The sequence below is a fragment of the Mobula birostris genome, chromosome 25 (assembly GCF_030028105.1).
Source record: "Mobula birostris isolate sMobBir1 chromosome 25, sMobBir1.hap1, whole genome shotgun sequence".
Classification (NCBI taxonomy): domain Eukaryota; kingdom Metazoa; phylum Chordata; class Chondrichthyes; order Myliobatiformes; family Myliobatidae; genus Mobula; species Mobula birostris.
This window is the reverse complement of record NC_092394.1, coordinates 39,323,577-39,348,646: the sequence shown is the minus strand read 5'-3', so window position 1 is coordinate 39,348,646 and position 25,070 is coordinate 39,323,577. Positions and strand designations below refer to the sequence as shown.

General features: G+C 41.2%; 1 protein-coding gene across 16 annotated transcripts in view; it reads right to left on the bottom strand.

Moving 5' to 3' along the window:
• LOC140187721 (uncharacterized) overlaps nt 1–25,070 on the bottom strand; it is a 241,503-nt gene that overhangs the window by 141,530 nt on the left and 74,903 nt on the right. For 10 of the 16 annotated variants that reach the window (XM_072243320.1, XM_072243319.1, XM_072243332.1 and 7 more), the window contains 15 exons: nt 20,262–20,321; nt 19,569–19,604; nt 18,950–18,994; nt 15,883–15,930; nt 14,534–14,569; nt 13,078–13,125; nt 12,420–12,455; nt 11,645–11,680; nt 9,510–9,557; nt 8,792–8,827; nt 6,758–6,805; nt 5,347–5,382; nt 3,208–3,255; nt 2,493–2,528; nt 167–214 (listed from right to left, as the gene is read on the bottom strand). In XM_072243320.1, coding sequence (XP_072099421.1) covers nt 167–214; nt 2,493–2,528; nt 3,208–3,255; nt 5,347–5,382; nt 6,758–6,805; nt 8,792–8,827; nt 9,510–9,557; nt 11,645–11,680; nt 12,420–12,455; nt 13,078–13,125; nt 14,534–14,569; nt 15,883–15,930; nt 18,950–18,994; nt 19,569–19,604; nt 20,262–20,321 — 645 coding nt within the window. Of the gene's footprint in view, nt 1–166; nt 215–2,492; nt 2,529–3,207; nt 3,256–5,346; nt 5,383–6,113; nt 6,150–6,757; nt 6,806–8,791; nt 8,828–9,509; nt 9,558–11,644; nt 11,681–12,419; nt 12,456–13,077; nt 13,126–14,533; nt 14,570–15,882; nt 15,931–18,949; nt 18,995–19,568; nt 19,605–20,261; nt 20,322–25,070 lie in introns of all 16 variants that reach the window. The other 6 variants (XM_072243318.1, XM_072243324.1, XM_072243321.1 and 3 more) reach the window with 6 other exon arrangements.

Below are 25,070 nucleotides of genomic sequence, written 5' to 3'. Positions count from 1 at the left end.
TAAAAGTTAATGTGACAGATCTCTTAGTGACTTGTGTAAATTATCCAATTGGGACCCACAAGGGATTGCTAATGAGGTTCAAGAGATTTTTGGTTATCTGTGAATCTGAAACAGATAATGCATTGCAATTTATCATTCAGAGATGGCAAATTCCAGCACAGATTACCTGGGACAGCTCCTGGAATGGCTCCCGGTATGCCTCCAGGTACAGCACCTGAAATGGCATAAAGGAGAGTTACACTCATTAAAATTTTAAATAAACCCAAGTGAAGTTCTATTTGATTGTTGTAAACACAGTAAATATCACTACAATTCCAATCACAGGAATGATTTGCTGTTTCCATTTCTATCAAGAACAGAATAAAGAGTATAACGAGGAATCATTTATTCTGGAGTTGTCAATTAATCAGTATTAAATGTAACTGAAAATCAATGCATATTTAACTAATTAATTGTGCATGTTAACAGCAAATAAATTGAAGAAGTTTTGAAAAATATAGTGTTTATTTTGCCTTATGCAGATCATATACAGTTCATTGTCAGGGAGGCTGGATATTCACACATGACCTGCCAAAGAACATTGAAATGCAGTCCCTCTCTTTCCATAGATGTTGTCTGACCTGCTGAATGCTTCTGAGGCTTTATGTTTCTTTACCTCAGATTTCCAATAACATCAGGTTTTCTTTTTAATTTTCCCTTTTAGTCATTGACTCCTGCTGATGCTTAATTTGCCCATGTTATGTTTCTATCTTCTCCTCAGTCCTTACCTATTCCTTCAGTCCTTAATTCCCTTTCTCCTATCCATTGTTTCACATTTCCTCTTTCTTACATCCCATTCCCCTTGCTCCCATTCTTGCTCCTGAGTCTCCTGATCTCAGTCTCTCTCTTGTAGGATGACAAGGTAGTGAAGTGGCTGGTGAAAATGCTTTACAGCAGGAACAGTCACCAATCAGGGTTCGATTCCTGCCATTGTCTGTAAGGAGTTTGCACCTTCACCCAGTGACCACATGGGTTTCCACCAGGTGCTCCCACAAACCAAAGTCCAATAGTTAAGGTTGGGGTTAGTAAGCTGTGGGCATGCTAGTTGGGCCCTGGTGATGTGCAATTGATACGTTACCAGGCTGGCAACTGCTGATCTGGGTTCAAATCTTACCTGCACATCTGAGGATCCTAAACAATTAATGATCTAGATTCTGATTTTCCTCCAGAGAGATTTTCACACTTTGGCCTTCATAAATCAAAGTAATGAGTACAGAAGTTGGGAAGTTATGTTGAATTTATACGGGACAGTAGTGGGGCATAATTTGGAGAATTATATCCAGTTCTGGTCACCTACCTACAGGTAAGATTTAGAAGGAAGTTGCTAAAACTTGAGGATCTGAGTTACAGGGAAAGTTTGAATAGGTTAGGAATTTATTCCCTGGAGTGTAGGAGGATGAGGGGAGAGTCGACAGAGGTATAAAAAATTATGAAGGGTATAGATAGGGTAAATTTAAGTAGGCTTTTTCCAGTGAGGTTGGGTGAGATTAAACTGGAGGTCATGTGTTAGGGGTATAAGGTGAAATGATTAAGGGGAACATGAGGTGGAACTTCTTCATTCAGAGGTTGGTGAGAGTGTGGAATGAGCTGCCAGCAGAAATGGTAGATACAGGTTTGATTTCAACATTTAGGGTAAATTTGAATAGGTGCATTAATATTCTGTGGGTGGGGGTTATTGAGGCTATGATACTGGTGTAGACTGATAGGATTAGGCAGACAAACAGTTCAGTATGGACTAGATGGGCCGTAGTCCGTGTTCCTGTGCTGTGGTGTTCTATAACTCGATGTCTCTTGTCTACCCACATTTGTCCTGCTTAGTCCACATCCATCCATCTATTCTCACATATGCAGTAACTCCTTTTGGGCTGTCCCTCTCCTCTCCTGTGCACAATATCTCCTCTCAGACTCATTCACACCTCTCCTGCTCTCCCTTGCCGCTCCTCTTTGTTCTCTCCCTCACTCCTCACTCTCCCTTTTTCACTTTTGCACTCAAAATCCTTTCAACCGATTGCTTGCATCAAAAATATTCCTCTCCATTTTCCACTTTCTTGCTTTCTACTCTGCTTACTAAAGTAAAGTAAAGTAAAGTAAAGGCATTCGTTAGTCTTGAGAGATAATGGATCTGCGTCTGGAAAGTCTCCACTCTCCAGGGCACAGGCCTGGCAAAGGTTGTATGGAAGGCCAGCAGTTGCCCATGCTGCAAGTATCCCCTCTCCACGACACCGATGTTGTCCTAGGGAAGGGCATTAAGAGCCATACAGCTTGGCACCAGTGTCGTCGCAGAGTGATGTGTGAGTAAGTGCCTTGCTCAAGGATGCAACACGTTCCCTCGGCTGGGGCTCGAACTCACGACCTTCAGGTCGCTAGTCCAATGCCTTAACCACTTGGCCATGTGCCCACTCTGCTTATTAGTACAGAAATATTTGCAGTTTAAACATCATTAAGAGAATTACCTGCGAATTTAGCTGCTTTGGCAGCTGCATATCCTCCTGAAATGATAGAAATTGATCATTTATGACAGAATTCACCAGCATTTTGACTTTGACATCAAAATGTACCTCAGCAATTTTTCCTTGCTTTTACATTACAGTCCCCTTGAAATTAACATCAACGTTGCATTTCCCTTCCTTACTACCTACTCAACCTGCAATATGACCTTTAGGGAATCTTCCACGAGGACACCAAAGTCCCTTTGCACATCCAATTTCTGCGTTTACTCCTCATTTAGAAAATAATCCATGCATCATAACATGATGACATATCTGTGGTGAGCTGCCACAAAATATTTTGTATATTCCTGTAATTTAAGGACTCTATGTATCTATACCTGAGCAAAGAATTCCTGGAAGTTACTGTGAGATTGCAGCCGATATATCTGTTCGGGACTCTGCTCTCAGATGCTCTTTGATGTCTATGACAGTCATAAGCACTTCTTAAGCTCAAAAACTTTGTCAAAAGGCATAACTGGAGATGGCTTGCTTCCGTTAAAAGTTAATGTGACAGAGCTCTTACTGGCTTGTGTATATTATCCAACTGGACTCACAAGGGCCCCGATCCAGGCACAGCCTTGCTAACGAGGTTCAGGAGATTTTTGGTTATCTGTGAATCTGAACCAAATAAATAACATTACATTATTATGTAGAGCTGGTAAATTCTAGTACAGATTACCTGGAACAGCTCCTGGAATGGCTCCTGGAATACCTCCAGGTACAGCACCTGAAATGGCATAAAGGAGAGTATTTCTCATTAAAATATTAAATTAACTGAAGTGATGTTCTAGCTTATTGATGTAAACACAGTAAGTATCACTACAATTCCACTCACAGGGATGATTTGCTGTTTCTATTTCTATTAAGAACAGAATAAAGAACATAACGAGGATGTGATAGGGTCTTTTAAGAGACCCCTGGACAGGTACATGGAGCTCAGAAAGATAGAGGGCTATGGGTAAACCCAGGTAATTTCTAAGTTTAGGACATGTTGGGCCAGCTTTGTGGGCCAAAGGGCTGTATTGTGCTGTAGGTTTTCTATGTTTCTATGAATCGTTCATTCCGTTTTTGTCAATTAATCAGTATTAAATGTGACTGAAAATCAATACATATTTAATAAATTAATTGTGCATGTTAACAGCAAATAAATTGCTGAAGTTTTGAATAACGTAGCGTTTACTTTGCTTTATGCAGATCATATACAGTTCATTGTCTGGGAGGCTGGATATTCACACATCACCTGCCAAAGGACATTGAAATGCACTCCCTCTCTTTCCAGAGATGCTGTCTGACCTGCTGAGTGCTTCTGAGGTTTTATGTTTCTTTACCTCAGATTTCCAATAACTTCAGGTTTCCTTTTTAATGTTTCCTTTTAGTCATTGACTCCTGCAGATGCTCAATTTGCCCCATGTGATGTGTCTATCTCTTTCTCACTCCTTAACTATTCCTTAAGTCCCTAATTCCCTTCCTCCTGACCACCATTTCATATTTCCTCTTTCTTACATCCCCATTCCCCTTGCTCCCATTCCTGCTCCTGAGTCTCCTGATCACAGTCTCTCTCTTATAGCATGACAAGGTAGTGAAGTGCCTAGTGCAAATGCTTTACAGCAGGAACAGTCACCGATCAGGGTTCGATTCCTGCCATTGTCTGTAAGGGGTTTGCACCTTCACCCACTGACCACGTGGGTTTCCAGCAGGTGATCCTACAAACCAAACACCTATGGGTAGAGTTAGGGAGAGGATTGGTAACTTGTGGGCTTACTATTTTGGCTCTGGTGATGGTGCAATTGATAAGTCACCAGGCTGGCTCAGTAGACCTGGGTTCAACTCTTACCTGCACAACTGAAGAACCTGAACAGTGAATGACCTGGATTCTAATTTTTTTCAGGAGAACTTTTTGTGCATTGGCCTTCATCAATCAGAAGTATTGAGTGCTGGAGTTGGGAAGTTATGTTGAAATTGTACAGGACTTGGATGAGGCCTAATTTGGGGTATTGTGTGTAGTCCTGGTCACCTACCTACAGCAAAGATATCGATAAGATACAATTTACAAGGATGTTGTTGGAACTTGATGTCTTGAATTAAAGTGAAAAGTTGAATAGGACTTCATTCTCTAGGGCATATGAGAATAAGGGGCGATTTGCTAGAGCTGTACAAAATTATGAAGGCTATACATAGGGTGAATTGAAGCAGGCAAGACTGGAACCAGAGGTCATGGGTTATGGCTGTAAGGTGAAAAGTTCATGGAGAACATAAGGTGGAACTTTTTCACTCAGAGGGTGGTAAGATTGTGGAATGAACTGTCAGAAATAGTAGTCGATGCAGATTTCAACATTTAAGAAAAATTTGCAGAGGTGCATGGATGGGGGAGGGGGGTATGGTCCTGATGCAGATTAATGGGACTAGGCAGACAAATAGTTCAACATCGACGAGATGGGACGAAGACCTGTTTCTGTGTTGTTGTGTTCTATAACTCAATGACTCTTGCCTTCCCAGACTGGCTCTGCTTTGTCCACATCCATCCATCTATTCTTAAGTATGCAGTACCTCCTTTTGGGCTATCTCTCTCCTTTCCTGTGTACAATATCTCCTCTCAGGCTCTTCCACACCTCTCCTCCTCTCCCTTTCCCCTCCTCTTTGTTCTCTCCCTCACTCCTCACTCTCCCTACTCCCCCTCTCCCTTTTTCACTTTTGCCCTCACACCCTCTCGGCTGTTTGCTTGCATCAGTAATACTCCTCTCCATTTTCCTCTTCATCCTTTCTACCGTGCTTATTAGTTCAGAAATATTTTCATGTTAAACACCTTTAACAGATTTACCTGCATATCTAGCAGCTTTGGCAGCTGCATATCGTCCTGAAATGACAGAGATTAACAATTTATGGCAGGGATCTCCAGCATTTTGACTTTGACATCAACATATACCTCTCAATTTCCTCTTTGCTTTTACATTCCAGTCCTCTTGAAATGAATGTCAATTTTGCATTTCCCTTCCTTACTACCAACTCAACCTGCAAGTTGACCTTTAGGGAATCTTCCATGAGGAGTGTCAAGTCCCTTTGCTCATCCAGTTTCTGTATTTGCTCCCATTTAAAAATAGCCCATGCATCATAACATGATGACATTTCTGTGGTGAGCTGCCATCAATTATGTTTCTGTATTCGTGCAATTTACATCTATCTATATCTGAGCAAAGAAGTTACTGTGAGTTTACAGCCAATAAATCTGTTAGGTCACTCTGCTCTTGGTCTGAGCTTGAAGTCAACGATATTCATAAACATTTCCTAAGCCCAACAACTTTGTCAAATACCATAGCTGGAGATGGCTTGCTTCCATTAAAAGTTAATATGACAGAGCTCTTAATGGCTTGTGTATATTATCCAATTGGGACTCACAAGGGATCTGATCCTGGTAGAGCCTTGCTTATGAGGTTCAGGAGATTTTTACTTTTCTTCATTTTTGCCCTCACACCCTCACAGCCGTTTGCTTGCATCAAGAATACTCCTCTCTATTTTCCTCCTTCTTCCATTCTACCCTGCTTATTAGTACATAAATATTTTCATGTTCAATGCCTTTAACAGATTTACCTGCATATCTAGCAGCTTTGGCAGCTGCATATCCTCCTGAAATGACAGAGGTTGGCAATTTATGGCAGGGATCACCAACATTTTGGCTTTACCTCAGCATTTCCTCCTTGCTTCTGCATTCCAGTCCTCTTGAAATGAATGTCAACTTTACATTTCCCTTCCTTACCACCAACTCAACCTGCAATTTGACCTTTAGGTTTCCGCATGCACTCACTTTTTAGAAAATAGTCCATGCATCATAACATGATGACACTTCTGTGGTGAGCTGCCATCAATTATATTTGTATATTCCTGCAATTTAAGGACTTTATGTATCTATACCTGAGCAAAGAAGTCCTTAAGTTCTGTGAGATTGCTGCCAATAAATCTGTTTGGGCATTCTGCTCTTGGTCTGCACCTGAAGTCTACGCTATTTATCAACATTTTCCAAGCTCAACAACTCTATCAAAAGGCATAACTGGAGGTGACTTGCTGTTTGGTAAAAGTTAACGTGACAGAGTTCTAACTGACGGTGTAAATTATCCAACTGGGACACACAAGGGATTGCTAATGAGGTTCAGGAGATTTTTGGTTATCTGTGAATCTGAAACAGATAATGCATTGCAATTTATTATTCAGAGATGGCAAATTCCAGCACAAATTACCTGGAACAGCTCCTGGAATGGCTCCTGGTATGCCTCCAGGTACAGCACCTGAAATGGCATAAAGGAGAGTTATTCTCATTAAAATTTTAAATAAACCCAAGTGAAGTTCTATTTTATTGATGTAAACACAGTAAGTATCACTACAATTCCAATCACAGGACTGATTTGCTGTTTCCATTTCTATCAAGAGCAGAATAAAGAGTATAATGAGGAATAATTTATTCTGGAGTTGTCAATTAATCAGTATTAAATGTAACTGAAAATCAATGCATATTTAACTAATTAATTTTGCATGTTAACAGCAAATAAATTGCAGAAGTTTTGAATAATATAGTGTTTATTTTACCTTATGCAGGTCATATACAGTTCATTGTCTGGGAGACTGGATATTCACACATCACATGCCAAAGGACATTGAAATGCACTCCCTCTCTTTCCAGAGATACTGGCTGACCTGCTGAATGCTTCTGAGGCTTTGTTTCTTTACCTCAGATTTCCAATAACTTCAGGTTTTCTTTTTAATTTTCCCTTTTAGACATTGACTCCTGCTGATGCTCAATTTGCCCAGGTCATGTTTCTACCTTCTCCTCACTCCTTACCTATTCCTTCAATCCCTAATTCCGTTTCTCCTGTCCACCATTTCATATTCCTCCTTTCTTACATCCCATTCCCCTTGCTCCCATTCTTGCTCCTGAGTCTCCTGATCTCAGTCTCTCTCTTGTAGGATGACAAGGTAGTGAAGTGGCTGGTGAAAATGCTTCACAGCAGGAACAGTCACCGATCAGGGTTCAATTCCCGCCATTGTCTGTAAGGAGTTTGCACCTTCACCCAGTGACCACGTGGGTTTCCACCAGGTGCTCCCACAAACCAAAGACTGATAGTTAGGGTTGGGGTTAGTAAGTTGTGGGCATGCTAGTTGGACCCTGGTGATAGTGCAATTTATTCCTTAGAGTGTAGGAGAATGAGGGGAGAGTCGACAGAGGTATAAAAAATTATGAAGGGTATAGATAGGGTAAATTCAAGTAGGCTTTTTCCAGTGAGGTTGGGTGAGATTAAACTAGAGGTCATGTGTTAGGGGTATAAGGTGAAATGATTAAGGGGAACATGAGGTGGAACTTCTTCACTCAGAGGTTGGTGAGAGTGTGGAATGAGCTGCCAGCAGAAATAGTAGATATGGGTTTGATTTCAACATTTAGGGTAAATTTGAATAGGTGCATTAATATTCTGTGGGTGGGGGTTATTGAGGCTATGATACTGGTGTAGACTGATGGGATGAAGCAGACAAACAGTTCAGTATGGACTAGATGGGCCGTAGTCCGTGTTCCTGTGCTGTGGTGTTCTACAACTCGATGTCTCTTGTCTTCCCACACTTGCTCCACTTAGTCCACATCCACCCATCTATTCTCACATATGCAGTAACTCTTTTTGGGCTGTCCCTCTCCTCTCCTGTGCACAATATCTCCTCTCAGACTCTTTCACACCTCTCCTGCTCTCCCTTTCCCCTCCTCTTTGTTCTCTCCCTCACTCCTCACTCTCCACTCTCCCTGCTCCTCCTCTCCCTTTTTCACTTTTGCTCTCACACCCTCTCAGCTGTTTGCTTGCATCAAAAATATTCCTCTCCATTTTCCACTTTCTTGCTTTCTACTCTGCTTATTAAAGTAAAGTAAAGTAAAGGCATCCATTAGTCTTGCGAGATAATGGATCTGTGCCTGGAAAGTCTCCACTCTCCAGGGCACAGGCCTGGCAAAGGTTGTATGGAAGACCAGCAGTTGCCCATGCTGCAAGTATCCCCTCTCCACGACACCGATGTTGTCCAAGGGAAGGGCATTAAGAGCCATACAGCTTGGCACCAGTGTCGTCGCAGAGTGATGTGTGAGTAAGTGCCTTGCTCAAGGATGCAACACGTTCCCTCGGCTGGGGCTCGAACTCACGACCTTCAGGTCGCTAGTCCAATGCCTTAGCCACTTGGCCACGTGCCCACTCTGCTTATTAGTACAGAAATATTTGCAGTTTAAACATCTTTAAGAGAATTACCTGCAAATTTAGCTGCTTTGGCAGCTGCATATCCACCTGAAATGATAGAAATTGATAATTTATGACTGAAATCACCAGCATTTTGACTTTGACATCAAAATGTACCTCAGCAATTTTTCCTTGCTTTTACATTACAGTCCCCTTGAAATTAATGTCAACATTGCATTTCACTTCCTTACTACCTACTCAATCTGCAATATGACCTTTAGGGAATCTTCCATGAGGACACCAAAGTCCCTTTGCACATCCAATTTCTGCGTTTACTCCCCATTTAGAAAATAGTCCATGCATCATAACATGATGACATATCTGTGGTGAGCTGCCATCAATTATTTTGTATATTCCAGCAATTTAAGGACTTTATGTATCTATACCTGAGCAAAGAATTCCTGGAAGTTACTGTGAGATTGCAGCCAATATATCTGTTCGGGACTCTGCTCTCAGACGCTCTTTGATGTCTATGACAGTCATAAGCACTTCTTAAGCTCAAAAACTTTGTCAAAAGGCATAACTGGAGATGGCTTGCTTCCGTTAAAAGTTAATGTGACAGAGCTCTAACTAGCTTGTGTATATTATCCAACTGGGACTCACAAGGGCCCCAATCCAGGCACAGCCTTGCTAACAAGGTTCAGGAGATTTTTGGTTATCTGTGAATCTGAACCAAATAAATAACATTACAATTTATTATGTAGAGATGGTAAATTCCAGCACAGATTACCTGGAACAGCTCCTGGAATGGCTCCTGGAATACCTCCAGGTACAGCACCTGAAATGGCATAAAGGAGGGTTATACTCATTAAAATATTAAATTAACCGAAGTGATGTTCTAACTTATTGATGTAAACACAGTAAGTATCATTACAATTCCACTCACGAGGATGATTTGCTGTTTCTATTTCTATTAAGAACAGAATAAAGAGCATAACGAGGATGTGATAGGGTCTTTTGAAAGACTCTTGGACAGGTACATGTAGCTCAGAAAGATAGAGGGCTATGGGTAAACTTAGGTAATTTCTAAGGTAAATACATGTTGGGCCAGCTTTGTGGGCCAAAGGGCGGTATTGTGCTGTCGGTTTTCTATGTTTCTATGAATCGTTCATTCTGGTTTAGTCAATTAATCAGTATTAAATGTGACTGAAAATCAATACATATTTAATGACTTAATTATGAATGTTAACAGCAAATAAATTGCTGAAGTTTTGAATAACGTAGCGTTTATTTTGCTTTATGCAGATCATATACAGTTCATTGTCTGGGAGGCTGGATATTCACACATCACCTGCCAAAGGACATTGAAATGCACTCCCTCTCTTTCCAGAGATGCTGTCTGACCTGCTGAGTGCTTCTGAGGTTTTATGTTTCTTTACCTCAGATTTCCAATAACTTCAGGTTTCCTTTTTAATATTTCCTTTTAGTCATTGACTCCTGCAGATGCTCAATTTGCCCCATGTGATGTGTCTATCTCTTTCTCACTCCGTAACTATTCCTTAAGTCCTTAATTCCCTTCCTCCTGACCACCATTTCATATTTCCTCTTTCTTACATCCCCATTCCCCTTGCTCCTATTCTTGTTTCAGTGTCTCCTGATCTCAATCTACCTCTGGTAGGATGACAAGGTAGTGAAGTGCCTAGTGCAAATGCTTTACAGCAGGAACAGTCACCGATCAGGGTTCGATTCCTGCCATTGTCTGCAGGGGGTTTGCACCTTCACCCACTGACCACGTGGGTTTCCACCAGGTGATCCTACAAACCAAACACCTATGGGTAGAGTTAGGGAAAGGGTTAGTAATTTGTGGGTTTACTATTTGGGCTCTGGTGATGGTGCAATTGATAAGTCACCAGGCTGGCTCAGTAGACCTGGGTTCAACTCTTACCTGCACAACTGAAGAACCTGAACAGTGAATGACCTGGATTCTAATTTTTTTCAGGAGAACTTTTTGTGCATTGGCCTTCATCAATCAGAAGTGTTGAGTGCTGGAGTTGGGAAGTTATGTTGAAATTGTACAGGACTTGGATGAGGCCTAATTTGGAGTATTGTGTGTAGTCCTGGTCACCTACCTACAGCAAAGGTATCAATAAGATACAATTTACAAGGATGTCGTTGGAACTAGATGTCTTGAATTAAAGTGAAAAGTTGAATAGATTAGGACTTCATTCTCTAGGGCATATGAGAATGAGGGGTGATTTGATAGAGCTGTACAAAATTATGAAGCCTACAGATAGGGTGAATTGAGGCAGGCAAGACTAGAACTGGAGTTCATGGGTTATGGCTTTAAGGTGAAAAGTTCATGGAGAACATAAGGTGGAACTTTTTCACTCAGAGGGTGGTAAGATTGTGGAATGAACTGTCAGAAGTAGTAGTCGATGCAGAGTTCAACATTTAAGAAAAATTTGCAGAGGTGCATGGATGGGGGAGGGGGGTATGGTCCTGATGCAGATTAATGGGACTAGGCAGACAAATAGTTCAACGTCGACGAGATGGGACGAAGACCTGTTTCTGTGTTGTTGTGTTCTATAACTCAATGACTCTTGCCTTCCCACGCTGGTTCTGCTTTGTCCACATCCATCCATCTATTCTTAAGTATGCAGTACCTCCTTTTGGGCTATCTCTCTCCTCTCCTGTGTACAATATCTCCTCTCAGGCTCTTCCACACCTCTCCTCCTCTCCCTTTCCCCTCCTCTTTGTTCTCTCCCTCACTCCTCACTCTCCCTGCTCCTCCTCTCCCTTTTTCACTTTTGCCCCCACACCCTCTCAGCTGTTTGTTTGCATCAAAAATACTCCTCTCCATTTTCCTTTCTACCGTGCTTCTTAGTTCAGAAATATTTTCATGTTAAACACCTTTAACAGATTTACCTGCATATCTAGCAGCTTTGGCAGCTGCATATCTTCCTGAAATGACAGAGATTAACAATTTATGGCAAGGATCTCCAGCATTTTGACTTTGACATCAACATATACCTCATAATTTCCTCCTTGCTTTTACATTCCAGTCCTCTTGAAATGAATGTCAATTTTGCATTTCCCTTCCTTACTACCAACTCAACCTGCAAGTTGACCTTTAGGGAATCTTCCACGAGGACTGTCAAGTCCCTTTGCTCATCCAGTTTCTGTATTCGCTCCCATATAAAAATAGCCCATGCATCATAACATGATGACATTTCTGTGGTGAGCTGCCATCAATTATGTTTCTGTATTCGTGCAATTTACATGTATCTATATCTCAGCAAAGAATTCCTAAAGTTACTGTGAATTTGCAGCCAATAAATCTGTTAGGTCACTCTGCTCTTGGTCTGAGCTTGAAGTCAATGATATTCATAAACATTTCCTAAGCCCAACAACTTTGTCAAATACCATAGCTGGAGATGGCTTGCTTCCGTTAAAAGTTAATGTGACAGAGCTCTTAATGGCTTGTGTATATTATCCAATTGGGACTCACAAGGGATCTGATCCTGGTAGAGCCTTGCTAATGAGGTTCAGGAGATTTTTACTTTTCTTCATTTTTGCCCTCACACCCTCACAGCCGTTTGCTTGCATCAAGAATACTCCTCTCTATTTTCCTCCTTCTTCCATTCTACCCTGCTTATTAGTACATAAAAATTTTCATGTTCAACGCCTTTAACAGATTTACCTGCATATCTAGCAGCTTTGGCAGCTGCATATCCTCCTGAAATGACAGAGGTTGACAATTTATGGCAGGGATCACCAACATTTTGACTTTATCATCAACATGTACCTCAGCATTTCCTCCTTGCTTCTGCATTCCAGTCCCCTTGAAATGAATGTCAACTTTACATTTCCCTTCCTTACCGCCAACTCAACCTGCAATTTGACCTTTAGGTTTCTGCATTCACTCACTTTTTAGAAAATAGTCCATGCATCATAACATGATGACATTTCTGTGGTGAGCTGCCATCAATTATATTTGTATATTCCTGCAATTTAAGGATTTTATATATCTATACCTGAGCAAAGAATTCCTGAAGTTCTGTGAGATTGCAGCCAATAAATCTGTTTGGGCATTCTGCTCTTGGTCTGCACTTGAAGTCTACGATATTCATCAACATTTCCCAAGCTCAACAACTCTATCAAAAGGCATAACTGGAGGTGACTTGCTGTCTAGTAAAAGTTAACGTGACAGAGCTCTAACTGACTTGTGTAAATTATCCAATTGGGACACACAAGGGATTGCTAATGAGTTTCAGGAGATTTTTGGTTATCTGTGAATCTGAAACAGATAATGCATTGCAATTTATGATTTAGAGATGGCAAATTTCAGCACAGATTACCTGGGACAGCTCCTGGAATGGCTCCCGGTATGCCTCCAGGTACAGCACCTGAAATGGCATAAAGGAGAGTTATACTCATTAAAATTTTAAATAAACCCAAGTGAAGTTCTATTTGACTGTTGTAAACACAGTATCACTACAATTCCAATCACAGGAATGATTCGCTGTTTCCATTTCTATCAAGAATAGAATAAAGAGTATAACGAGGAATAATTTATTCTGGAGTTGTCAATTAATCAGTATTAAATGCGACTGAAAATCAAGGCATATTTAATGAATTAATTGTGCATGTTAACAGCAAATAAATTGCAGAGGTTTTGAAATATATAGTGTTTATTTTACCTTATGCAGATCATATACAGTCCATTGTCTGGGAGGCTGATTATTCACACATGACCTGCCAAAGAACACTGAAATGCACTCCCTCTCTTTCCATAGATACTGGCTGACCTGCTGAGTGCTTCTGAGGTTTATGTTTCTTTACCTCAGATTCCCAATAACTTCAGGTTTCTTTTTAAATTTCCCTTCTAGTCATTGGCTCCTGTTGAAGTTGGGAAGTTATGTTGAAGTGAGACGGGACATTAGTGGGGCATAATTTGGAGAATTATATCCAGTTCTGGTCACCTACCTACAGGTAAGATTTAGAAGGAAGCTGCTAAGACTTGAGGATCTGAGTTACAGGGAAAGTTTGGATAGGTTAGGAATTTATTCCTTAGAGTGTAGGAGAATGAGGGGAGAGTTGATAGAGGTACAAAAACTTATGAAGGGTATAGATAGGGTAAATTCAAGTAGGGATTTCCAAGTGAGGTTGGGTGAGACTAAACTGGAGGTCATGTGTTAGGGGTAGAAGGTGAAATGATTAAGGGGAACATGAGGTGGAACCTTTTCACTCAGAGGGTGGTGAGAGTGTGGAAGGAGCTGCCAGCAGAAATAGTGGATGCAGGTTCGATTTTCACATTTGAGAGAAATTTGATTAGGTGCATTAATATTTGGGGGTGGTAGATTGGAGGGCTCTGGTACCGATGCGGATTGATGGGACTAGGCAGAGCAACAGTTCAGCATGGACTAGATGGGTCATAGTCCAAGTTTCCGTGTTGTTGTGTTCTATGATTCGATGTCTCTTGTCTTCCCACTCTGCTTCTGCCTAGTCCACATCCATCCATCTATTCTCACATATACAGTAACTCCTTTCGGGCTGTCCGTCTCCTCTCCTGTGCACAATATCTCCTCTCAGGCTCTTTCACACCTCTCCTGATCTCCCTTTCCCCTCCTCTTTGTTCTCTTCCTCACTCCTCACTCTCCCTGCTCCTCCTCTCCCTTTTTCACTTTTGCCCTCAAACCCTCACGGCTGTTTGTTTGCATCAAATATTTTCCTCTCCATTTTCCTCTTTCTTGCTTTCTACTCTGCTTATTAGTACAGAAATGTTTACATTTTAAACACCTTTAACAGATTTACCTGCATATTTAGCAGCTTTGGCAGCTGCATAGTCACCTGAAAATGAAAGAAATTCACAAGTTATGACAGAAATCACCAGCATTTTGACTTTAACATCAAAATGTAACTCAGCATTTCCTCCTTGCTTTTACATTCCAGTCCTCTTGAAATTAATGCCAACATTTCATTTCCTTTCCTTACTACCTACTCAACCTACAATATGACCTTTAGGGAATCTTCCACGAAGACACCAAAGTCCCTTTGCACATCCAATTTCTGCATTTACTCCCCATTTAGAAAATAGTCCATGCATCATAACATGATAACATTTCTGTGGTGAGCTACCATCAATTATTTTGAACATTCCTGCAATTTAAGGACTTTATGTATCTATACCTGAGCAACAAATTCCTGAAGTTACAGTGAGATTGCAGCCACTATATCTGTTCGGCACTCTTCTCTCAGACGCTGCTTGACGTCTACGACAGTCATAAGCATTTCCTAAGCTCAACAACTTCGTCAAAAGGCATAACTGGAGATGGCTTGCTTCTGTTAAAAGTTAACGTCACAGAGCTCTTACTGGCTTGTTTACATTATCCAATTGGGACTCACAAGGGCCACAATCCAGGCAGAGCCTTGCTAACCTGCATATCTAGCAGCTTTGGCAGCTGCATATCCTCCTGAACTGACAGAGATTGACAAGTTATGGCAAAGATCTCCAGCATTTTGACTTTATCATCAACATGTACCTCAGAATTTCCTCCTTGCTTTTACGTTTTAGTCCTCTTGAAATGAGGACAATGTCAACATTGCATTGCCCTTCCTTACTACCAACTCAACCTGCAATCTGACCTTTAGGGAATCTTCCATGAGGACATCCAAGTCCCCTTGCTCATCCAGTTTCTGTATTCAATCCCCATTTAGAAAATAGTCCATGCATCATAACATGATGACATTTCTGTGGTGAGCTCCTATCCATTATATTTGTACGTTCCTGCAATTTCAGGACTTTATGTATCTGTATCTGAACAAAGGATTCCTAAAGTTACTGTTAGATACCAGCTAACAAATCTGTCTGGGCACTCTGCTTTCAGTCGCCGCTTGATGTCTACGACATTCATAAACATTTCCTAAGGATAACAACTTCGTCAAAAGACATATCTGGAGGTGTGGCTTGCTGTCTTTTAAACATGTCTGTGACAGGAGCCTTACAGTTTTGTCTATGCTATTCATGTGGGACACACAAAAGCCTAGATCCTGACAGACCCTTGCTAATGAAGTTCAGGAGATTTTTGGATATCTGTGAATCTGAACCAAACAAACACATTACAATTTATTATGTAGAGATGGAAAATTTGAGCACAGATTACCTGGAACAGCTCCTGGAATGACCCCCGGAACACCTCCAGGTACAGCACCTGAAATGGCATAAAGGAGAGTTAATAATTAAGTAAACCAAAGCGAAGTTCTATCTTGATAGTAAACACAGTAAGTACCACTACAATTCTAATCCCTGTACTGAATTGTTATTTTCATTTGTACCAAGAATAGAATAAAGAGCATAATGATGAATCAATTATTCTGGGGTGTCAGTTAATCAGTGCTAAATGTGACTGAAAATCAATGTATATTTAATGAAATAGTTGTGCATGTTAACAGCAAATAAGTTGCAGAAATTTAGAAAATATAGTTTACTTTCCTTACACAGATCATATGCAGGTATTGTTTAGGAGGCTGGATATCACACATTACCTGCCAAAGGACATTGAATTGCACTGTCTCTTTCCATAGATGCTATCTGACCTGCTGAGTGTTTCTAACATTGCATGCTTTTTTTCCTCAGATATCCAAAAACTTCCATTTCTTTTTAATTTTTTCTTTCAGACTTTGACTCCTGCTGCTGTTCAATCTGCCCATCTCAGGTTTCTATCTTCCCCTCATACCTTACCTACAGTAAACAGTCCCTGGTTCCATTTCTACCACCTGCCATTTCATAGACAACAGAAACATAGAAACCTACAGCACATTACAGACCTTTTGGCCCACAATGTTGTGCCAACTACTCTAGAAACTACCTAGAATTTCCCTGCTGCATAGTCCTCTATTTTTCTGAGCCCTATGAACCTATCTGAGAGGGTCTTCAAAGACCCTATTGTATCCGCCTCTACCACCTTCACTGGCAGAGCATTCCACGCACCCACCACTCTCTCTGTGAAAAACTTACCTCTGATATCCTCCTTGTACCTTCTTCAAAGTACCTTAAAACTATGCCCCCTCATGTTAGCCATTTCAGCCCTGGGAAAAAAAGCCTCTGGCTCACAACACGATCAATGCCTCTCATCATCTTAGACACCTCAATCAAGTCACCTCTTCATATTTCCTCTTTCTTACATTCTCATTCTTGCGCCTGAGTCTCTTGAGTTCGGTCTACCCCTTGTAGGGTCACATGGTAGTGTAGTGGCTCGTGCAATCACCTTACAGCATGAATGGACACCGATCAAGGTTCGATTCCTGCCATTGTCTGTAAGGAGTTTGTAACTTCACCCAGTGACCACGTAGGTTTCCACCAGGAGCTCCCACAAACCAAAGACCTGTGGTTCGAGTTAGAGCCAGTAAGCTGTGGGCATACTATTTGGGCTCTTGTGATGGTGCAATGGATAAGTCACCAAACGGGCAACCGTAGACCTAGGTTCAAATCTTAGTTGTGCATCTGAGGATCTTAAACTGTTAATGATCTGGATTCTGATTTTCCTCAAGAGAACTTTTAGTGCATTGGCCTTCATAAATCAAAGTAATGAGTACAGAAGTTGGGAAGTTATGTTGAAGTTGTACAAGACCTCAGTGAGGTCTAATTTGGAGTATTGTGTGTACAGTTCTGGTCACCTACCTACAGGTAAGATATCAATAAGATTGAAAGAATGTGGAGAATATCTATAAGGGTGTTGCTAAAACTTGAAGGATCTGTGTTGTAAGGAAAGGGTGAATAGGTTAGGACTTTATTGCATAGAGTATAGGAGAATGAGGGGAGAGTTGATAGAGGTATACAAAATTATGAAGGGTATAGGTAGAGTGAATTCAAGCAGGCTTTTTCCACTGAGGTTAGATGAAACTCGAACTACAGGTCACGGGTTAGGGGTGTAAGGTGAAATGTTTAAGGGGAACTGAGGTGGAACATCATCATTCAGAGGGTGGTGGGAGTGTGGAATGAGCTGCCAGCAGAAATAGTGGATGCAGGTTCGATTTTAACATTTGAGAGAAATTTGATTAGGTGCATTAATATTTGGGGGTGGTGGTTTGGAGGGCTCTGGTACTGGTGCAGATTGATGGGACGAGGCAGAGAAACAGTTCAGCATGGACTAGATGGGCTGTAGTCTGTTTTTCTGTGTTGTGTTATATGAATCGATATCTCTTGTCTTCCCACACTTGCTCTGCTTAGTCCACATCCATCCATGTATTCTCACATATGCAGTACCTCCTTTTGGGCTGTCCCTCTCCTCTCCTGTGCACAATATCTCCTGTCAGGCTCTTTCACACCTCTCCTGCTCTCCCTTTCCCCTCCTCTCCTTCACTCCTCACTCTCCCTGCTCCTCCTCTCCCTTTTTCACTTTTGCCCTCACACCCTCTCAGCTGTTTGCTTGCATCAAAAATACTCCTCTCCATTTTCCTCTTTCTTGCTTTCTACTCTGCTTATTAGTACAGAAATATTTTCATGTTAAACACCTTTAACAGATTTACCTGCATATCTAGCAGCTTTGGCAGCTGCATATCAACCTGAAATGACAGATTTACAATTTATGGCAGGGATCTCTAGCATCTTGACTTTATCATCAACATGTACCTCAGCATTTCCTCCTTGCTTTTACATTCCAGTCCTCTTGAAATGAATGTCAACATTGCATTTCTCTTCCTTACTAACAACTCAACCAGTGACTTGACCTTTAGGGAATCTTCCACGAGGGCACCCAAGTCCCTTTAAACATCAAATTTCTGCATTTACTCCCCATTTAGAAAATAATCCATGCATCATAACATGAAGACATTTCTGTAGTGAGCTGCCATCAATTATTTTTGTTTATTTTTGCAATTTAAGGACTTTATGTACCTGTACCTGAGCAAAGAATTCCTGAAGTTATTGTGAGATTGCAGCCAATATATCTGTCAGGACACTCTGCTCTTGGACTCTGCTTGAAGTCTACGACATTCATCAACATTTCCTAAGCTCAACCAACTTTATCAAAAGGCTTGCTGTCGGTTAAAAGTCAGTGTGACAGAGCTCTTATTGGCTTGTGTATGTTACCCAACTGGGATACACAGGGACCCAGGTCCTGGTAGAACCTTGCTAATGAGATTCAGGAGATTTTTGGATTTCTGTGAATCTGAACCAGATAAATGCATTATAATTTATTATTCAGAGATGGTCAATCAGCTGCAGATTACCTGGAACACCTTGAATGGCTCCTGGAACACCTCCAGGTACAGCACCTGAAATGGCATAAACGAGAGTTATATTCATTAAAATATTTAGGAGACCTAAGTAAAGTTCTAGCTTATTGATGTAAACACAGCAAGTATCACTACAATTCCAAACACAGGGATGATTTTTTTTTCATTTCTATCAAGAACCAAGAGCAAAATGAGGAATCGTTTATTCTGAGTTGTCAGTTAATCACTGTTAAATGTGACTGAAAATGAATGCATGTTTAATGAAATAATTATGCATGTTAAGAGCAAATAAATTGCAGATGTTTTAAAAAAAGTCTTTATTTTGCCTTATGCAGATCATATACAGTTCGTCCTTCTCCTTCTCTTCTCCTGTGCACAATATCTCTGTCAGCCTCTTCCACACCTCCCTGGATCTCCCTTTTCCCCTCCCCTTTGTCCTCTCCCTTTCTCCTCTCACTCCCTGCTCCTCCTCTCTGATTTTCATTTTATCCCTCATTCTCTCACAGCTGTTTGCTTATATCTAAAATTCTCCTCTCCCTTTTCCTTTTTATCTCGACCCCGTTTATTATTAGTACAGAAATATCTTCATGTTAAGCACTTTTAATAGATTTACCTGCATATTTAGCAGCTTTGGCAGCTGCATATCCACCTGAAATGATAGAGATTGACAATTTACAACAGAGATCACCAGCATTTTGACTTTATTATCAACATGTACCTCAGCATTTTCTCCTTGCTTTTACATTCCAGTCCTCTTGAAATGAATGTCAACATTGCATTTCCCATCCTTACTACCAACTCAACCTGCAATTTGACCTTTAGGGAATCTTGCACTAGGACATCCAAGTCCCTTTGCACATCAAATTTCTGCATTTTCTCCCCATTTAGAAAATAGTCCATGTATCATAACATGATGACATTTCTGTGGTGAGCTGCCATCAATTATTTTGCATATTCCTTCAATTTCAGGACTTTACGTATCAGTATCTGAACAAAGGATTCCTAAATTTACTGTTAGATACCAGCTAACAAATCTGTCTGGGCACTCTGCTTGACGTCTAAGCATTTCCTAAGCTCAACAACTTTGTCAAAAGGCATAACTGGAGATGGCTTGCTTCCGCTAAAAGTTAAATATGACAGAGCTCTTACTGGCTTGTGCAAATTATCCAACAGGGATACACAAGGGATCTGATCCTGGCAGAGCCTTGCTAACGAGGTTCAGGAGATTTTTGGTATCTGTGAATCTGAACCAAATAAATACATTACAATTTATTATGTAGAGATGGAAAATTCCAGCACAGATTACCTGGAACGGCTCCTGGAACGGCTCCTGGAATGGCTCCTGGAACGCCTCCAGGTACAGCACCTGAAATGGCATATACAAGAGCTATATTCATTAAAATATTTAATCAACCTGTGAAATTCTAGCTTATTGATGAAAACACAGTAAATATCACCACAATACCAATCACAAGGACAAATTGCTGTTTTCATTGGTATGAAGAACAGAATAAAGAGCATAATGAGGAATCATTTATTCTGGGGTTGTCAATTAATCACTGTTAAATATGACTGAAAATCAAAGCATATTTAATTAATTAATTGTGCATATTAACAGCAAATAAATTGCAGAAGTTTAGAAAACAGTGCTTATTTTGCCTTATGCAGATCATACACTGGTCATTGTCTGTGAGGCTGGATACTCACACATCACTTACCAAAGGACATTTAAATACTTTCTTTCTCTTTCCAAAGGTAATATCTGACCTGCTGAGTGTTTCCAACATTGTATGTTTTTTCCTCCTCAGATTTCCAGTAGACTCTATTTTCTTTTAAATCTTCTCTTTTAGACTTTGACTGTGCTGCTTTTCAATATGCCCATATCATATTCTATCTCTCCCTAACACCTTACCTACTCCACACAGTCCCTGGCTCCCTTTCTCCTGTCCGCCATTTCATATTTCCTCTTTCTTACATGCCCATTCCCCTTGCTCCCATTCTTGCTCCCAAGTCTCCTGATCTCAGTCTATCTCTTGTAGGGTGATATGGTAGTGAAGTGGCTAGTGCAATCACTTTACAGCATGAACAGTCACCGATTAGGGTTCAATTCCCGCCATTGTCTGTAAGGGTTTTGCACCTTCACCCAGTGACCACGTGGGTTTCCACCAGGAGCTCCCACAAACCAAAGTCCAATAGTTAGGGTTAGGATTAGAGTTGTTAAATTGTGGGCATGCTACTTGGGCCCTGGTGATGGTGTGATTGATACATTACTGGGTTGGCAACCATAGACCTGGGTTCAAATCTTATTTGTGCATTTGAGGATCTTAAACGGTTCATGACCCAGATTCTGATTTTCCTCAAGAGAACTTTTAGCGCATTGGCCGTCATAGATCAAGGTAATGAGTACAGAATTGGGGAAGTTATGTTGAAGTTGCACAAGACCTTAGTGAGGTCTAATTTGGAGTATTGTGTGTACAGTTCTGGTCACCTACCTACAGGCAAGACATCAATAAGATTGAAAGAATGTGGAGAATATTTATAAGGATGTTGCTAAAACTTGATGATCTGTTTTGTAGGGAAAGGGTGAACAGGTTAGGACTTTATTCCATAGAGTATTGAAGAATGAGGGGAGAGTTGATAGAGGTATACAAAATTATGAAGGGTATAGGTAGGGTAAACTCAAGCAGGCTCCAGCGAGGTTGAAAATACTGTAATAGTTAGACAGTTTAATGATTTCAAATTTTCCATGCAAGAAAAAATTAAATCCAAACTGATTTCAAACTTTGCTCAAATGGTGGCATTTGTACTTCAAAATGAGCAGTTTTGTGACCTTGCACAGTTGATAGATATTGGGGGAACCTTTCTTGCATCTAGTGCGGACTGTGAGCGAGGTTTTAGCCTAATGAATCAACTCAAAAACAAGCTGAGAAACCGTTTAGGTGAATGTCATTTGGATATGTTAATGAGAATCAAAAGCTATCAATTGGATGGAAGTTCTATTAGTCTAGATAGAGTTTACAAAGAATGGGTAATTGCCAAAGACAGGAGAGAGAAAAAATAACTGAGTGACTTAAATATGTATGTTATTTTGTTGTTATTCTGTGCAGTATTATGTCAAATATTTTGTAAACCTACATAAACTGTGCCACATGTGCATTCAGTGCGCACATACTTCTGTCACAGAAAAAAAATTTGCACAACATAAGATTCTTGCACACACTGACTACTAAAAATTAGAGGGAACATTGATCACCACAGACTCAACCTGAAAATTAGGGAATCCCGCACAAGGACTCCCAAATCCCTTTGCACCTCAGATTTTTGTATTTTCTCTCCATTTAGAAAATAGATACCCCTTTCATTTCTTCTACCAAAGTGCATGGCCATACACTTCCCGACACTGTATTCCACCTTCCACTTCATTGCCCATTCCTCTAATTTATCTAAGTCCTTCTGTAACTTCTCTACTTCATGGTTATCTGCTCCTCTACCTATCTTTGTATCGTCTGTAAACTTAGTAACAAAAATATCAAACTCATCATCTAAATCATTGACACATAATGATATATATGAAATAATTAAAAAAAAAATCGGACCCAACACAGACCCTTGTAGGATACCATTAGTCACTGGCAGCCAACCAGAAAAGGCTCCCTTTGTTCCCACTCTTTGCCTCCTGCTAATCAACCACTGCATTATCCAGGCTAGAATCTTTCTGCTGATACCATGGGTATGTAGCTTGTTAAACAGTCTTTTGTGTGGCACCTTGTCAAAGGCCTTCTGAAAATCCAAGTGCACAGCATCAACTGATTTTCCTTTGTCTATCCTGCTTGATATTTCTTCAAATAATTCCAGCAGATGCAGCAGGCAAGATTTTCCCTGAAGGAAGCCATGGTGACTACGGCCTAGTTTTATCATGTGCTTCCAAGTACCCCGAAACTACATCCTTAACAGTTGATTCCAACATCTTCCCAAACACTGAGCTCAGATGAACTGGCCTTTAATTTGCATTCCCCTGCCTCTCTCCCTGCTGCAAAAGTGTAGTGATATTTGCAATTTTCCAGTCTTCTGCAACCATTCTGGAAACTAGTGAGTTTTGAAAGATTCTTAGTAAAGTCTCCATAATCTCTTCAGCTACCTCTTTCAGAACCCTGGTGTGTACAGGTGACTAATCTAGATTCAAACCTTTCAGTTTCCCAACAATATTTTCCCTAGTAACGGTAACTTCACAGACTCCATGACCTCTGACACTTGGAACTTCCACCATACTGCTAATGTCATCCATTGTAAAGACTAATGCAAAATATTTAGTCAGTTTGCCTGCCACTTCCTTGTCCCCCATTACGACATCTCCAGCATTGTTTTCCAGCAGTCCAATAGCTACTCTCACCTCTCTTTTACAGTTTTTGTATCTGAAGAAACTTTTGGTATCCTCTTTAATATTATTGGCTAGCTTACTTTCATATTGCATCTATACCTTCTTAATGACTGTTTTTACTTGTCCTCTGTTGGTATTTAATAGCTTCCCAATCCTTTAACTCTCACTTATTGTTACTCTATTATATTCAATTCAATTTCAGTTCAAGTTTAATTGTCATTTAACCATATATGACACAGCCTACAGATCGGGGGACAGGAGTGCGCTTCGCTCAGCCAGGCCTGCGCTTTCACTAGGGATCAGGAAAGCGAAAAGGGCCTACGCGGGCAAAATACACAGACACTTCTGTGACACAGGTGACACCAGACGGATGTGGCAGGGAATTAAAGCTCTGACAGACTACAAGATCAGGCAGAAAACTGATGACAGCGACACCTCTCTACCAGACAGGCTTAACAATTTCTTTGCCCACTTCGAAGCATCAAACACTACAGCAAGGGGGAGAGCCAGTCCCTTTTTACCATCTGACCAGCCGGCTCCAATCATTGATCCAGAGCAAACACGGAGGATCCTTGCCAGGGTCATCCCACGAAAAGCGGGAGGTCCCGACAACATCCCTGGACGTGTGCTCAAGGAATGTGCTGATGTATTAGCAGATATCCAGACAGACATTTTCAACACCTCCCTTAGTCAAGCTATTGTCCCCAGATGCTTTAAAACCTCCACAATCATCCCTGTAGCAAAGAAATCAGTTGTAGCCTGTCTGAATGATTACCGTCCTGTTGCCCTGACTGCCATAGTGATGAAATGTTTTGAACGGCTTGTCAAGCCTCATATCACAGCCAGCCTCCCCTCATCGCTGGATCCTCTACAGTTTGCTTATCGTCCAAATCGCACTACCAAGGACGCAATATCCACCACACTGCACACAGTTCTCTCTCACTTGGACAACAAAGACACTTATGCCAGAATCCTGTACATTGATTTCAGTTCAGCTTTCAATACCGTCATCCCGCAGAGACTAGTGGAGAAACTGTCGCTGCTTGGCCTTGGCACTGCCATGTGTAGCTGGATTCTGGATTTCTTGACAGAGAGACCACAGTCAGTCCGTGTTGGCAGGAACATCTCTGACTCCATCACACTGAGCACTGGATCCCCACAAGGCTGTGTGCTTAGCCCATTGCTGTTTACACTGCTAACACATGACTGTGCAGCCAGATTCAAGGAGAACCTGATCATTAAATTTGCAGATGATACCACAGTGGTGGGGCTCATCAGCAAAAATGATGAAACAATGTACAGGGAGGAGGTCAAACACCCAGAGAGCTGGTGCAGGGATAACAACTTGATGCTTAATGTCACCAAAACCAAGGAGATGATCATCGGTTTCAGACGGTCTCAGCCTGAGCGCACACCCTTCAGCATCAGCGGCTCCACAGTGGAGAGAGTGGAAAACATCAAGTTCCTTGGGGTGCAGATGTCGGACAATCTCATCTGGTCCAGGAACACCACTGGGATTGTGAAACGGGTCCAGCAGAGATTGCACTTTCTGAGGAAGCTTAAACAAGCATCACTCCCCACTAACATCTTAACTACATTCTACAGAGGCGTGGTTGAGAGTGTGCTGACCTTTTGCATCACAACCTGGTACTCCAGCTGCAGTGCTGTCGACAAAAAAGCCTTGCAGAGGGTGGTTAGGGGAGCAGAGAAGGTTATTGGGGTCTCCCTACCTTCTGT